Here is a 16,431-nt window from a genome sequence, read left to right as displayed (position 1 = left end):
GCCTCGATGCAGCCTGAAAACGGCGCAGAAGGGTGCTTCCCAGCCAGCGCTTGCCTTCGGAAACCCCCCAAGCTCTCAGCGCTTCACAGCTGACTTCAAAATTCTCAGAGGCCGCCTGAGGACAAGGCAGGCACTCCGGAGCCGCTCGATGGTCAGAGCTGAGGCGACGGCAGTTTTACCGGCTCACCGGTAAACTAGCGCGTCGCCAGTGGCTGGGAAAGCACGGATCTGCCCAGCCGGGTCGGAATCTGGCGCGCTGTAGCCCCGATCGATGGGGAAATAGGCCAGACGGCTTGGAGCCCAAACTCGCCAGAACCACACAGCAATAAAAATCCCACGTAGCAGCTCCTCGGCAGAATAATAAGGAAGACGAAAATAATAAAATAAAATAATAAGAAGGGAAGGATTAAATTTAATTAGAGAGCACTCAAATTGCCAAGTTCTCACAGCAACTGAGTGAGAAAGACTGAAGCTGATTGGTCAGTGTGGGCGTGGCCTGTCTTTGGGAAGTGATCAGCACTCAGTTCTGCCCAGCAACTAGGAGATACTACCCATCCATGGATTGGAGGAGCAGCGCAATGGAAAACACTGCAGTTGTCAAGTGAATCATGTAGTCATTAAATGAATCTGGCTTCCCCCATTGATTTTGGTTGTTGGAAGCTGGTCCGGAAAGGTTGCAAAGGGTGATCACATGATCTCCAGACAGTGCAATTGACATAAATAAATGCCAGGTGCCTGAATTTTGATCACATGACTGTGGGGAATACTACAATATTATAAATGTGAAAATCAGTCATAAGTCACCTTTTTCAGTGCTGTTATAACTTCAAACAGTCACTAAACAAATGGTTGTAATTTGAGGACTGCCTGTACTAATGAAGAGGAGTGCAGGGAGAATAAACTTATAGATGGAAAAGAAAGAGTTGTCAGATTTATAAGAATTAAAGTGAGGCAAACTTAAACTTGAGACGTGCTACAAGGTTTAAAATTCTGTGGTCTGCACATTATAGATATCAGAGGGAAAAAACAAACGTTTTTAAAAAATTATTCTGTGTAGGTTTTTTGCTTTCCTACTTAAACATTCTTGTATTATAGGAACATTGACTGTCACTCTATTTGCCATGTTTAAGGCAGATGATTCATACTGCAAAGAATTTGAACTAACAAAGAAAACAAAACAGTTCTTTCTTGAACTGTTCTTGAAAGCTTATAATATCGGTTTTCTATTATAGCTCCAAGAACATTTATATTGAAATGTTATTTTGAATTTTTAAAAAATAAAAACTGTGTTAGTAATTTTGCTCATCTTAATCAACCATATATAAAAGATATGAATTATACATTGCTCCATTCAAATGTTTATACATGATTATTGTTTATTGCCCCCAGAGATAAGGAGAATCCAAGACCTCAGTGCCTTCCGCCGTGCCCTTAAAACTTTCTTTTTTCAGCAAGCCAGGCTGGCTTAACATATTTTTAAATATTTTTAATTGGTTTGTCATTTAAACTGGGGCCAAATTAATATATATTTTTAATTGTTTTTAATGTTTGTATTGTATGTTTTTATCTGGCTGTACACCGCCCTCGGGAGAAGGTGCGGTATATAAATTCAAAATAAAATAAAAAATAAAAAATAAAATTATTGTCTTTTTTTTTTTATTTTACACCAAGCAGGCAATAACAAATAAATTACCATACCCTTATTAGATTAAGTGATACATGGCCTCTATAAAATATAAGATTTTATATTTCAGTTTGGGATATCCATCTATTGAAATTCTGTGGTTAACTTTTGTGTACAGCACAAAGATATAATATAAGGGAAATGGGCGAATTAGAAATAGGAAATATAAATAAAAATATCTTCAAAATAATATTGCTGTATATTAATTATACAAGGATAGACAACTTCTAAATTCTTCTCATTACAAAAGAAAACCTGAATTGCTCCTTTGAACTTTACTAGTAAAACAACAGCATTTTTGCATCAATTAGATCATTTTAACTACCATACTATAATTTTAGATGTGACTAACACTTCTCTCCCTGTTTATACTTTTCAGCAAAATAGCCTGAAATAACTATAATTAAAGATAGGGTTTTAGTTATAATGAATGTTGTCTATCTATTCCAAGACCAATATTAAAGCAGTTTTTATTTACTTCTTTTAACTTTACTTCTTAATTTGTTCTTATTTTTCATTTGGAAAAACTGACATTTTAAAATACTCATAATTTTATACCTTATAGAACTATGAGTGTTTTACTCTTATACTTTAAAATGCCAATACACGTAATATAGTCATGGCAGGTAAAAAGTAATATAAATAACAGTACAGTAATGGATGATGACTTAAGTTTTAATGGTCTGCCTATACAGATACATGTATGTGACTCTTTAATTTAAAGAAAAACAGGTCACTTTCAAAGTTAGATTGTTTTCAGTATTTATTTTACAATTATCATGAGGTCAATATTATCTTCAAAGAAGGATTTATTGATTAAAAAATGTGTCTGTTCCAGCAACACAATAAAATTATAGCTGATCTGTAAACCATGACCATAGTTCATAATAATTCCTTCATTTCAATCCAGTTCTAATATTCGATATTGGTAAATTATTTGACTCTCTTCCAGATGCGTTAAAGAAGAAACTGCTCTGCAAAACACCATTGTTTTTGCTGTGGTGGTGATGGTTACACTGGTCTAAGAGTAGTATATGGTTAGCTATTTTAGATATGAGGTGATAATTGACTTTACACTTATAGCCAAGACAAATCCTGAATAAGATAAAAACATAAAATATTATTAAGCATTACAAAAAAAAAAATTATATTTCTATCTAATTTTTATAGCTGTCCATTTCATAGGCAAGTGACTCTGGGCGTCATACAACAAAATATGAAGTAAACTTACATATTTTCATGCTTCAAAAATATGCCATTCACCAAAAAAAAATTCTATTGTTGGTTAAGAAAAAGGACATCCCTAAGAATTAAAAGAGTTAGCAAACATCATAAAACCATATACATTATTATTTACTTCTTACTTGCATTAAGTCTTGTCTTTCTCTTTCACCCAAACATATGGCTTTCCTGATACTTCGAAGTTCATTCATTATTGCTTGGGCTTCATCCAATTTATAATTCATATGAGAATTAGACATCTTCCGATCAATCCTAATACACAAACATACATTTGAAAGTTTACCCACTTTTGGTAATACAAATCTGAAGTCTGATATTAAGAATTGTTTCCTTTTTTCAGCTGGATGGTCACAAGTAGTAGTGGAGGTGGCAAGTATTAAAAGCTTTTTCCACCTTGCTATTTATATTAAATTAGGTGAAGTACTGTCCTTCCAACCCTTCTGTCGATAGATACAGATAGAGAGGGGAAGAACAGGTAAAAAAGTAAAAAGATCTATGTTAGCTACTGTTCTGCAAAATGGCCAAAGTATACAATGCACATATGTCATGAGGAGGGAAAAACTGTTCTATACAAACATTATTTCAGTAGTGATCAGGAAGGTTATTTCTTAAGTAAAAACGATAGTGTTTTTTTTTTAAAAAAAAAACCTGCTAATACCACTAAAACTAAAATAAGATATAAAACTTATATCATCATTATTTTAACATCTTTTTGTTGCCTACATATAAACATTAACATGAGCAACAGCCCTGTCCTTTAACATTTCAACTTACTCTTGCAGTGTTTCTACTCCTTTTTCTTTGTACTGCAGCTCTTGCTTCATCTGTGTTAATTCTCTCTTTAATCTAGAAAGCTTAAGATAAAACCATGAAGAAACAATTGTGCTAATAACCGAAGGAATTATTGCAATTTATAATTCATCTGATGATCACAGTTTAGTTTCTTAATTTAGGGTTGTTGAATCTAAGATTACAGTATGACCTTTCTGTACATAACTGTAATTAGCTAATTAGGCAGAAAAACCTAATAGCATTATACAACAAAATTTGCAATTTGGTTTCAAACTGTGTATGAGCACTATCATGAAAACCCATATTACATTGTGATATTCAGTGTTATTTTTATGTCATATTAATAAATAATACATTCTTTGTCATAGATCAGCTTTAGATAATCTAAAACTATAAAATTTACAATCAGTAACTACAGTAAGTTAGAGTATAAAATATAAAAATAATTAAAATATTAGGATTAGTATTATAAATGTCATACTTTCCTAAATTAATCTCTGCATCCTAAATTGCAATTGCTTCTCAAAATGTTACCATAAATAAGAAAATGATGTAATATAATGGCTTAATTACTACCAAAACTTATGTGCTTTCTGGGAAAAAAAGACTTCAAATATTTATGAAAATATTACACCAATTCTTCCTAACAAGCAGTCCTTCTATTGTGGTAAAATATGAATTTAAATAATTACATTTAATATACAGTATTTTAAAAAGTGATGCTCACTCTATCACGCCGACTAGCTATTTCTGCTTTTATCTGAGATGGGTTGTATTTAGTGTTGGTTGAAAATCCAGAATATGCTGAAAAACACAAAAAAATAAGTATTCAAAATAAACTCTACAAAAAGTTCCTAATAAGCACAAGAAGAGAAGGGAATTTCACTCCCTGTTTCACAGAAAACTCTTATTTTGCTACTAATAAGGTTGCAACATATAATCTATCTGTTCATCTAAAAGTATGATTTCACTCAAAAGCTAAATTCACTGTTTATTCAAGAGACACAATGTTAGTATTTATTTTACAATCAAGAATTTAGCATTTTATAACATAAACTGTAAGAAAAGGGGGAACTAAACTTCTCACTCTAACTTAAAGAAGAATAGTGCTTGTAATAATGTCCAATTATTTCAATTCAAAATAATAGAAGTAGTGGCACATAGAACAAAATTAAACCAGACTGAAAAATAAGCTTACAAAACAATACATTTAAATAATAACAACTGCAAAAAAGAAAGAAAAATCCATTATAATCCAAAAGCTTCCAAAATTCAAGTAATTTTGTTAAATATAAAGGGGAACTAATCACAAAGTGACATTTATTAAATAAATAATTGTATAAACTGCCCTGAATTGTTACTTAACCTAGATTTACTCAGACTAAATATATCCAAATCCAGTAATTTGTTTCTGCATTATATTTATAGTCTAGGAAATCTTTACTAAATGATACCATTTAAATAACCATGATTGTTAATGCAAATGAGACAAGGATACATAAACTGCTCAGGCACAGTAGTTTATATATAATTAATGGACTAGGTCTGCCTCAACATCTGTCACAATTGCTAGCTCAGCTCTTTTATTTCTGGGAAAATCAAAGCATACACATCTATCTTCACAGCAGAAATTAATTTACAAAAGGAGATTACATATAAAGGAATGAAAGCATGGACATTTTCAAGCTCCCCTGATCAGATTCAAACAGAAAAGAACTTTCTAAAACTCATTTAACTCAATATAGCTAGGAACCAATCTTTACTATAATACTAAAAGTGAAGTTATTTCCAACTGTTTCCTCTACCAATTTTGATTGCAGTATTTTTTGCTATTGCTATTTTTTCCATATAAGTAGTCCTCTACTTATGACAATTGAATTTAACATTTCTGTTGCTAAGCAAGAGATTTGCAAAATGAGTTTTGTCTCATTTTACAACTTTACTTGCCACAGTTGTTAACTGAATCACTACAGTTGTTAGTAACATGATTGGTAAGTGAACCTGGCTTCCCCATTTACTTTGTCAGAAGGTCACAAAAGATGATCAGATGACTTTGGGATACTGCAACCATGACAAATACATGCCAGTTGCCAAGCATCCAAATTTGGATCACATGACCACAGGGATGTTGCAGCGGTCATAAGCATGAAAAACAGTCACAAGTTACTTTTTTCAGTGCTTTTATAACTTCAAATGGTCAGTAAATGAATGGTTGTAAGTCAAGGACTACCTGTACTTTGGGGAAACCTTGTTAATTAAAAAATAATAAATTAAAAAGAAAACAAAAAACTAAAAGAGCAGACTTGATGGCCCATTAGGTCTTTTTCTGCCGTCAGTTTTCTATGTTTCTATATATTTAGAGCAGCTACGTGTTGACATATCCACATTCCTATCAAGAAGAATTTTAGAGTCAAACTTATTTTAAATAATCCGTCGAGCCTCTCCAGCATTGAGAACTGAAAATCTGTTCCATTTCAAAGTTTTTCCTATCTGCCAAAATAGAAAGGATAGTCAAGATGTGCTAAGCCCAGAGAAGTTATTCCTGAAGCAGTGAGGATTATGGAAAACTGATGTATCTTCAGCATACGAAAAAGGTGCAAGTAACAAAAAAACAATTGGTACAAACTCAAGGTAAACAGCTCCAAACTCGATTGCAGAAAATACGATTTCAGCAACAGAGTGGTCAATGCCTGGAATGCTCTACCTGAATCCGTTAATACATCCTCTAACCCTCACAGCTTCAATTTTAAACTGTCCACCGTGGACCTCACTCCATTCTTAAGAGGTCCATAAAGGGGACGTGCATAAGCGCACCAGCGTGCCTACCATCTCTGTCCTACTGTCCCCATTTATTTGTATTTATTTCTTTCGTTCATATCCATGTTTATGGATATGCCTGCTATCTTGTACATGTTTGACAAACTAATAAAATACAAAAAAAAAATAATAATAATAATACAAAAAGTAAAACACCACCAGACTGACTTTTGCCAAAAAGGAATGGTCCAATAAATTTCATATCTAAGTTATATGACTTCATAGATAGGATATGCTTGGTAGAAAGCAAAACACTATTTCTCATGGAATTCAGGAAAATATTCCTGGTTATAGGGTTAGAAAGACACCTGTAGGAAGCCTTGATATAGTAACTGTTCCTGAAGAAGGCACTGAGCTGCCTGAAGCTCTTGAAGGAATTGGAGACTTCCAGGACAAGCATGGGTTAGAAGTGCAGGTGAGGGGTAGGGATGTGTATGCACAGATAGTCACAAAGGATGAGTAATGCCTGGATGAATACATAAAACATTTGTAAGAAATTATATAATTTCTCTCTCTCTCTCTTTGTGTGTGTGTGTGTGTGTGTGTGTGTGTGTGTGTGTGTGTGTGAGAGAGAGAGAGAGAGAGAGAGAGAGAGAGAGAGAGAGAGAGAGAGAGAGAGAGAGAGAATTTGTCTTCCACAACATTCTGTATATTCTGTGTGTTTGTGTGAGTGTGTGTGAAGACTAGTTTGTATTTATATTTCTCCAAGATGGCACTAGTCTTATTAGCTCATCAAACCATGGGATGGCCAAATTTATCCAAAACTTAAAATAAAGGCTGACAGAAAGATCAAATTAATTGCAGGCTTTGCTAGTTCGTTAAAGCAAAAAATTCCTCCTGGTCCCAAGATTATCTCTGAGTGGAGTTGGGGAAACAGTCCTCTAAAATTTTACGGGCACAGATTGTTAAACCCAGGAAGGGTTGTAAGGCACAGATGGTTTTGGATTATATGACAATGCATCAGCTTGCTGGTTATGTCTTCGTGGAATATAAGAAATCCAAAAATCAAATAAGAAAAAATTGTGTCCACCTATACTGATATAGAATAGACTTCTTTAGATGTTTCATATTCTTGTGATCAGGCCAAACATCTTCTGGAAGTTACATGTAATACAGTAGATGTTATGTCTGAAAGACATCTTTAGATAGCTCAAAACTCCTTGTTAATAATGTTGCACATTAATTTGGTAGATGATGGACAAGAAAAAAGAAATGTACAAGGAACATTATGTCCAGAAACAACAGCAGACTGAAATAGCATAGTTCCCTCAGTAAAATCAGAAGCACCAGCCTGTATGATTAAGGAGCAGGATGATTGGGAATAGGCTAGAACTGGAGGCTTGCGTGAGTCAATTAAGTTTGTTAAGTCTTAAAATTCCAAAGAAAGGAGTCTTAACAAATTGGATAAATGGCTGAAGAGAGTGCTAGAATAAATTTATGAAAAACATTGGTCAAAATTTAAAATTGCTGTAATTCCTGGAAGTGTGTGACGAATTGTTTTTGGATGTATATTCTATAACTGTGTACTCTCAAATGAGAAGCAATATTCCAGGTAAGCCGATATAGGCAGATTAAAAATAAATTCTTCTAACTTAAAATGATAAATATGTACAGATTCAAAAGAACTGATCCCAATGGAAAAGGGCCCTCAAATTACTCAACTCAAATAGCTCAACCAAACTAACAATAAAAAATGTTAGGAAATCATAGAAAGTAGAATTAACCAATTTCTGAATGAGGGCAATTTGTCAATAAAAGACAGTTGAATGCAATTTTGTGTATTCAAATTTCCCATAGTGATTGCTACTGTAAATCCCGAGGCCTGACTGAAAACTCGTTCTTTCTGTAATCATTCTAAGAACTTTGAAATCATGAAAAAAAAACAAGTGATCCATAATGTTTAGAGGGATTAAGAAAGCAGACAACACGAAGAAAGCTACCTTTCTTTTTACTAAAAGGTGTATGTGCTGGAAGAAGAAAATTAACAGATAAATCGTTTTGGCAGATTTTCTGCCTCCCTCCCTCCCTCTCCCTCTCCCTCTCTCAGACACACAGGCACATACACTCCTCTCACACACACTGTGTGCACGCACACACACACACACACACACACACACACACACACACACACACACTTTAGACTGCCCAACAATGGGTATAATGGAGCTGATTGTTATCTACACTTATCCAGGGATAAGTTTGTGGAATCAGTATTTCAGATTAAGATCTGACTCTTCCAATACATCTGCATACTTCAAATATTTGGATGACAAGGTTGAAGGCCCTCCTCCTATGAAACTCTGATTGATGAGTGTCTGACCCTCTGAGGATTACAAATCTTGCATGCAGTCAAAGGTGATGTCATTGTGGTCCCACTGAATACATGGATTGTGAGCCGGAAGCCAGGTCATTCCCAGGACTCCTGAAAAGTATGAGAGGCTAAAACATGAGAACATATTTGGTTTGGTTGCTGAAAGTTGCAATAGTTTTGTGAGCTTAATGATTGAGTCCAAGCATATAAACTGACCACCAACTGCTTCAAATAAGACAAGATGGAGAACAATGAAGAGTATATTTTCATGAAGTGGATTGTTTTATACAATTACCCGCTATACCAAAACCCTATTACAATCTACAATTATATTCTGCCACCTGGCTGGGTTTTCAGTATGATTGGATGACTGTGAAAAAGTTGTTTCACAAGTTTAGGCATCACTTATTTTCTGGTTATCTCACACTTATTGCCCTTGGTGATTGGAGTCATCAAGACTTATCCTGACATAAATCCTTACCAAAATCAAATAGAGTATTTGCTGGCAAATTCTATCCCACAACTTCAATATTTAAATCAGCTTTGCTGGTTACCCTCCCAGAAGTGTTGAGACTGTCCATAGCATTAGTATTATTCCCATGTATGATGGCACTACTTCTGGACAGAGTAGAATTCTACTGGATCTGGAATGATTCATTCTCTAAAGTCTCTAGTGAATGAAAGAGGGAAGAAGAGAGAGAAGTGATATCTTTCCATTCCATCTGTGCTTACAACTCCTTAAGCATTGCACTAATGTGTAAACAGATGTGGATTAATTTAACTGCTGTGTGTCAAGGATAACTTGTCACACCAATTCATACTATATCTCATCAGCTAGATTAACATACCAGTTCTATGACGTGCTAACTTCATTTCAGTCACATCCTGCCCCAGCAACTGGATTAAACGCTTATTTATTGGAGAAGCAAATTTCATGTTCAATTCTGCAAGTTACCTCTCAACATTAGCATAGTTGTCAAATCAAAACTGCCTTGGGCCAATAAACTTTGCAGCCCTCCAGAGAATCAAAGCTTATTTTAAAAAATAAAACATTCATATCCAGTCAAGGGGAAGTACTCTCTTTGAGATATATGGTTTATTCTGCTAAAGACTAAGCAGTAACGAGATGATGCATCATATTTGGCAATGAAGAAGGCTTTTAGGGCCAGAGATCCATTTGCAATCACTGCTGCAACTGCCCCATTTGTACTGATGACTCTGCCATGGACAGAAGAGTTTCTCACACAGATGCACCAAAATAAATAAATAAACCACTTAAGAAATCCAGCAGTTTGATGGATTGGGCAGTAGTTTTCTAGATATGGGTCTCTAATCTTTCTATCCCAGTTCTTATTTTTCTAACTTTTTCTTTTCTACTACCTTGCCTATTCAAACAAATAACATAAAGCATTGCTATACAAACATTGATGGAGAAGCATAGTGTCTGAAAAACTATGAATTATAGTTATTTTAAAAGATAATTCAGTATTGTTTTATTTCATGGGGGTTAGGTGGCTCTACACCTTAAGAAGACTAATTTAGCAGTTCTCAGCTACAATTGTATGGGTTTTTTCTCTGTTTTTTTAAACAATTGTGGGATCTGGTGTTGTTATTTGATCTTTTGATATATTGGGCCTTTTTTTCCTTTTAGGAGAACATAGTAGTAGGAGAATTAAAGTTGATTTCAGTAACATCACAATATATTAAAAATTGAAAGGGTCTGGATTATATTCTATTTGCAGCATTAAAGAAGGCTGTAAATGTTTCTTTTCTGTCCACCAGGTCCACCACGTCCTGAGTGAGGTATCCTATTCCTAATGCAACTCTAGTGCTAAAGCAGTATTGCATGGAACACCCTTTCAGAAGTTTTCTCAGATACTGCAAATATTTGTTACAGTTACATCTGATGAAGCAAGCTGTTAACAAAAGCACATGGTTTTTAATAAAATTGATAGTTTGAAAAGATGCTACCAGGCTCCTTTTAATTCTATATGATCTTCAGACTTTTTGCATGTTATCGAGAGAGTAGAATGAAGTACAATCAAAGACTAAAAGCCATTGTGTAATAAAGGAAGCTAGAAAATGTTATTTATTGATTTTTATTCTGACTCTCCCATTAAAAAAGCAATTCTCTGAAGCATCTTACAACTAAACTGTCTAATAAGAATGAAGCAATAATTTATTTTCTTCATTCAGTTAAGACATTTCTCACAGGACTTTTTACATTTATTGACAATACCATTCACTTCCCAAGGAACTAAGTCCAAGCCATCATAATGGCAATATGTAAAAAAAAAAAAGATAAAAGAAAATCTGGCCAATTATCATTCAATCAATCTTTTGAATACAATCAGCAAACTCTATGCCAAACATTCAAGAAGTTCTATTACTGGACTGAAGATAAGATTATCCTAGCTAAAGAACTAGAAGGGTTTAGGACAAAATTTAGTTTAAGATCCAGTGGTAATACTTCAACACTAGTAGATACTTATAAATCTAGAGCAGTGGCCCCCAACCTTTTGGGCACCAGGGACTGGTTCCATGGAGAGAGGTTTTTCCATGGACTGGAGGTGGCATGGTTTTGCATGCTGGTTGCATCCCATCGATGGGGCTTCGCTTATTTATGTGGCCCAATTTCTGGCATGCCCAGTGCTGGTCCACAGACTGAGGGTTGAGGATTCCTGATCTAGAGGTCCTTCTTATGCAGCTTTTGTAGATCTCCTACCTGCATTTGATTCCACTTTCATGGGAACCATGCCTATGAAATCTTCACTAGTTTAACACATTATCTGATTCCTAACTATCTGTAGTTTAAGGAAAAAGCTTCTGCTTTGCATTCAAAAGGTCCCAGATTTAATTCCTTGTCTCATAAATTAGGATTAGGAATCCCAAGGTCTGTTTCCAGTCAATTTAAATAACACTGAGTTAAATAGACAAACTGGAATAAAGCAGCTGCACCCTGTATCACTATTATACAACACAGAAACAAATAAAAGTGATAGCAGAAAAAGACCTAGTCTGCCCTTTAAAGTTTATTTTTAAATTTATTTTATTTTTAAATTTTGTTGGGTGATAGACATGTGTTTATCCCAATCATTTTAAACTCAGTTACCAATGATTGGCCCACTATCTCTACTGGAAGTTCATTCCAAGCTTCCACTACTCTTTCTGTGAAGTAACACTTTCTAACATTATTTTTGAACTTCCCTTTTGTCAACCCTGTCAGCCAAATGACATCCAATGTAGTCTTAAAATTGCAGTGTATGCTGTGTTATAAAATATGACAATAAACAAAGCACACATAAAGAAAATTAGAAGTGTAGCAGTACATTTTCTCTTTACAAACTACAATATTCTATGTTGCTGTTTTGTCTACTTCCCTGCCGCCAAAAACTTCTGCAAATGCCAACCACATATTAATCAGAGTAATTATGTCCTTAAACAGAGCAAATGGTTGGCAACTGTTAACATGTGAAAAAGTATACATATTATCAAAGTTTGTCATAACGGTTGTTATGTTTGTCATAAACATTTGTTTAGTGTCAATATTGCATTTCAAATAGTAGAACTTAACCTTTAAGAAAAAAATCCAGTAAAAAATCCAATCTTTTGTTTACTAAATATGGAACAAAACCTACTGAGTTCAGTGTGATGTTTGTCTGAATAAATAGACAAGGAACATCTCTAATTTATTAAAATGAAATTTAAAAGATGAAGTTAGTAAAAAAAAACTCATGTTATATTTCAGAACAGTTAAAAGTAAACTAATATTTGCAGCTAGGCAGTGAAATTTATTTTGTTTAAGCTAATGCTGTTTTAAACAAGCTATTTTTCTAGACTCTTTAGTTTGGAGCACTCCAATCAAATAAAGGAAAAGTAGGTATTCTAATATTTCTGTTGGATAGGTAAAGAAGGGCCTTTACAAAAGACAACTGTAATTGCTTAGAAAAAGGTTTGGGGGGGAAGTAACAGAATTGTGGAAAAATAGTTTTAAAACTAAATAAATAAAGTATTTTGATTTTAAATTATAAGTGTAAAAAGCTGCAGCAGTAGCACCAAAAATTCAAAGTACACTACTATGAAAAAAATAAAATTTGGTAAAAATGTTATTATACGATTGGTTTTTTAAAGATTCTGTAAGATTCAGATGTCCCTTTAGTTTTGTCTCAAGAATGAATATGGATTTATTTTTGAGATGAAAATTATATTTCTGAATTATTTAAACCACCCACAACTTGAAATATGTGGCATTTTTCTTTCATTTTTATCTACATCTACACTGATCTGTATTATAAATATAACAGGATTCCCAAGAACTATCCTCATGTTATAACTTTTTACATTCTTAACTTTTATATTCTATACAAAATATTTATTTATTTTGAATAATTTGTACTTCCAATTTATACATCATTATTTGCTGAATAGTGACCTTAAGCATTCATTTGTAAGTGGAACACACTATTTATTCCACAAAAAGAGGACAATGATTAAATATAGAAGTATTGTTAACATTTACCAATATTTAAAAAGAGAATACAGATTATTTTATGCATAAATATTTCCTGCTGATATGACCAAATCAAACCAAATCTCTAGATTTGAACAATTGGGTTAGATTAAGAGCAAATGTGTTGCTCTATATGCATTGAATAATTGGGACTTGGAATACAAATTACTAACTTTTGAAAATATTTCAGTAGTTTAACTTAAATTTAGTTCATCTGGTCTAGATAACATTCATTTTGAAAATATCACATTCTGAATTCCAGAAAGTGAATATCAGAATTTTATTATATTTATCAGATAGGCTGTTCATAAAGAAACAGTGTTCATTTCAAGTAAGTTGCAAAGTTTAATATCAATGTAATCAAGGAGACTTGCTCAAACAAACGTCTATTTGTTTTTCTATTGTTTCACTTATAATAAGCAATAGAAGTCAGGATTCTGAAGGATTTCTATAAGAAAGTACAGTCATTCCCACTTTGTTCATTGTTTGTTTTTCAGGCACATTCAGAACAGAGCAATGTATATCAGCCACTGTAGGAAGCCAAAGAGATCTAGTATTTAAGCGCTGGACTATAATTGGAAAGATCCATGTTCAAGTCTATCCTCAGTTACACAAGCTCAATGGTCGATTTCCCATGCTAGCTATTAGGCTAGCTACCATGAGTTTGTGGAGAAAAAGTTTGATACAGTATAAATAAAGCATGATTCTCAGTTACTACACTGTATAAAGATGAGTGACAGTCCTTTTGTTGGTAGTAACATTAATACTTGTAGACCAATGTTAGCAACAATATATCTTATACTAGCTTTCCATTAAATAAAAATATTGTGGAACAGAATCCCAGCCTCCACATAAAATTTAGATTGGTCCTTTATTCTGCAAGTAACTTCAGATAAAGAATTAATTTCGTAAGATTTTTTTAAGATAAAGATCATTAAAAAACCTGCAATTAAATAAAAATAAATAAATAAATTGCACATACTATCAAATGTAGTTAATAGTCTTTAGTAATGCAAAACCCTTAAGTTATCCAGAACAATTTTTGATGGATTGGGATTTTTAACTTAGCTAAAATATATAAAATCTTAACTTTAAATCTGAATTATTTGAAGAGGAAATGCAAACTTACTACTTGCATAAGAGTGACTGTCATCCTCACACATTTTATTCAATTGTTGATACTCTTCTTGTGCTAGCTCAAATCGCTGCTGCTTAATTTGATAAATTTCCATTTTGGCATTAAGTGCTTCCTGAGCGACAATTAAATATTCCTTTAGCATGCGCTCCTGTTCTCTTCTCCATTGCTCTCTTGGGTCTTCAATTTGTGTGAGTTCTGATTTAGAAGGAAAAAAGTGTTCCAACATATTAAATGATAAAACACAGAGATGTACAAAATTCACATATTATGGCAATTAAATCACATTTTTATTAAAAAAAAACTAATGTCTAAAACTATACAAACATTTAACTTAAACTTTAAAAACTATATTCTATCCAGTCTATTAAGACTTCAATAGAAGTCTTAATAAAGAAATGTACTTTAATAAAGAAATGTACTTTACAACCAAGTTATATAAGGCATAATGCTAAATAGATAATGATCTGAATCAACCTAACAATTAGACATAATTTAATCACTGCTTCCGTAAACCTGCTCCATTTCTTTCCCTTTGGTTCAACTTCAAAATACTGGAATATTTATTTAATTTTATAACTACAGGTAGTCGTCGGCTTTACAAGTATTTGTTTAGTGACCATTTGAAGTTACAATGGCACTGAAAAAAGTGACATATGACCATTTTCACACTCACGACCACTGCAATATCCCCATGGTCACGTAAACAAAATTTGGATGCTTGGCAACTGGTTCATATTTACAACAGTTGCAGTGTTCCAGGGTCATGTTATCACTTTCAGTGACCTTCTGACAAGCAAAGTCAATGGGGAGCCAGATTCACTTAACAACCGTGTTACTAACTTAACAAATGCAGTGTTTCACTAACAACTGTGGCAAGTAAGGTCATAAAATGGGGCAAAACTCACTTAACAAATGTCTTGTTTAGCAAATTTTGGGTTCAATTGTGGTTGTAAGTCGAGACTACCCATATAGTTTCTTTTCTTGTCCTAACTGGAAAACATATTTAAAGATATCTGAACAAGCCAAGACAATGATTCTTAATTTGTCTTTTTCTTACAAATTACTATTACAAAGTAGTTTGGATGCAACAACGAACTGCAACTACAATTAGACCTTGACTTACAACTACAAATGGAACCCAAATTCTCATCACAATCATTGAGATTGTAACTCAAATCGAACCTGATTTTATTATTACTTTTATGGTAGTCACTAAGCAAACACTGGACCCTGATTGGCCGAGCTCAAAGGTGGGCAGCCAGAGCTCCAATAGCTTTGTAAATGCCCTTGGTGCGGACGACAGGCCGAATGGCATGGCCCTGTAATGGTAGTGTTTGTCTGCGTAAGAAAAGCAAAGGAACTCCCTGTGGGCAGGCAGAATTGGTATATGAAGGTATGCCTCCATCAAGTCTATGGAGGTGAGGAAGTTGCCCTCTTGTATACTCGCCAGTATCGACTGGAGGGACTGCATCTTGAAGCACTTGTATTTTAGGCACTTGTTCAGTCGCTTCAGATCTAAAATCGATCTCTACCCCCGGAGCTCTTTTGGATCACGAATAAGATTGAATAAAAACCCTGTCCTTGCTGGTCCTGAGGAACAGATTGAATAGCCTTGATGTCCAGTAGATGCTGAACTGCTGATTCCATCAAGGCCTCTTTTGGATGTGTCTCTGGATACGGGGCATCTGATAAAAAACTTCGGGGGAGTGGTGAGAAATTCCAGAGCCAAACCGAATTTCACAGTGCTGAGGATCCACTTGTCTGATGTTGTAGCCTCCCATTGATGGGCATGGAGGCTGAGCCAGCCGCCGATTGGCGGGGCAGCCCTGCAGTCACTTCAAGCGATGATAGGGGCGACTTCCTGCTCCACGAAAGGGTTGCTTGCCCTGAAACTGTTGGTGACTCCGAAATTCCGACCTGTCTGGTTGTCTTTCTTG

At 34.2% G+C, this 16,431-nt stretch overlaps 1 protein-coding gene across 1 annotated transcript in view; it reads right to left on the bottom strand.

Annotated features, from left to right (window-relative positions):
• WWC3 (WWC family member 3) overlaps positions 1-16,431 on the bottom strand; it is an 88,571-nt gene that overhangs the window by 36,887 nt on the left and 35,253 nt on the right. Inside the window, exons 3-6 of the mRNA XM_070942898.1 lie at positions 14,486-14,689; positions 4,446-4,522; positions 3,701-3,780; positions 3,049-3,178 (exon numbers count right to left, since the gene is read on the bottom strand). Of these exons, the coding sequence (XP_070798999.1) occupies positions 3,049-3,178; positions 3,701-3,780; positions 4,446-4,522; positions 14,486-14,689 (491 nt within the window). The remainder of the gene's footprint in view (positions 1-3,048; positions 3,179-3,700; positions 3,781-4,445; positions 4,523-14,485; positions 14,690-16,431) is intronic.

Source organism: Pituophis catenifer, unplaced genomic scaffold, assembly GCF_029215685.1.
Source record: "Pituophis catenifer annectens isolate HBS135680 unplaced genomic scaffold, rPitCat1.0.hap2 SCAF_4, whole genome shotgun sequence".
Taxonomy (NCBI): Eukaryota; Metazoa; Chordata; class Lepidosauria; order Squamata; family Colubridae; genus Pituophis; species Pituophis catenifer.
Note: the sequence above shows the minus strand (reverse complement) of the source record. Positions and strands in the feature narration are given on the sequence as shown.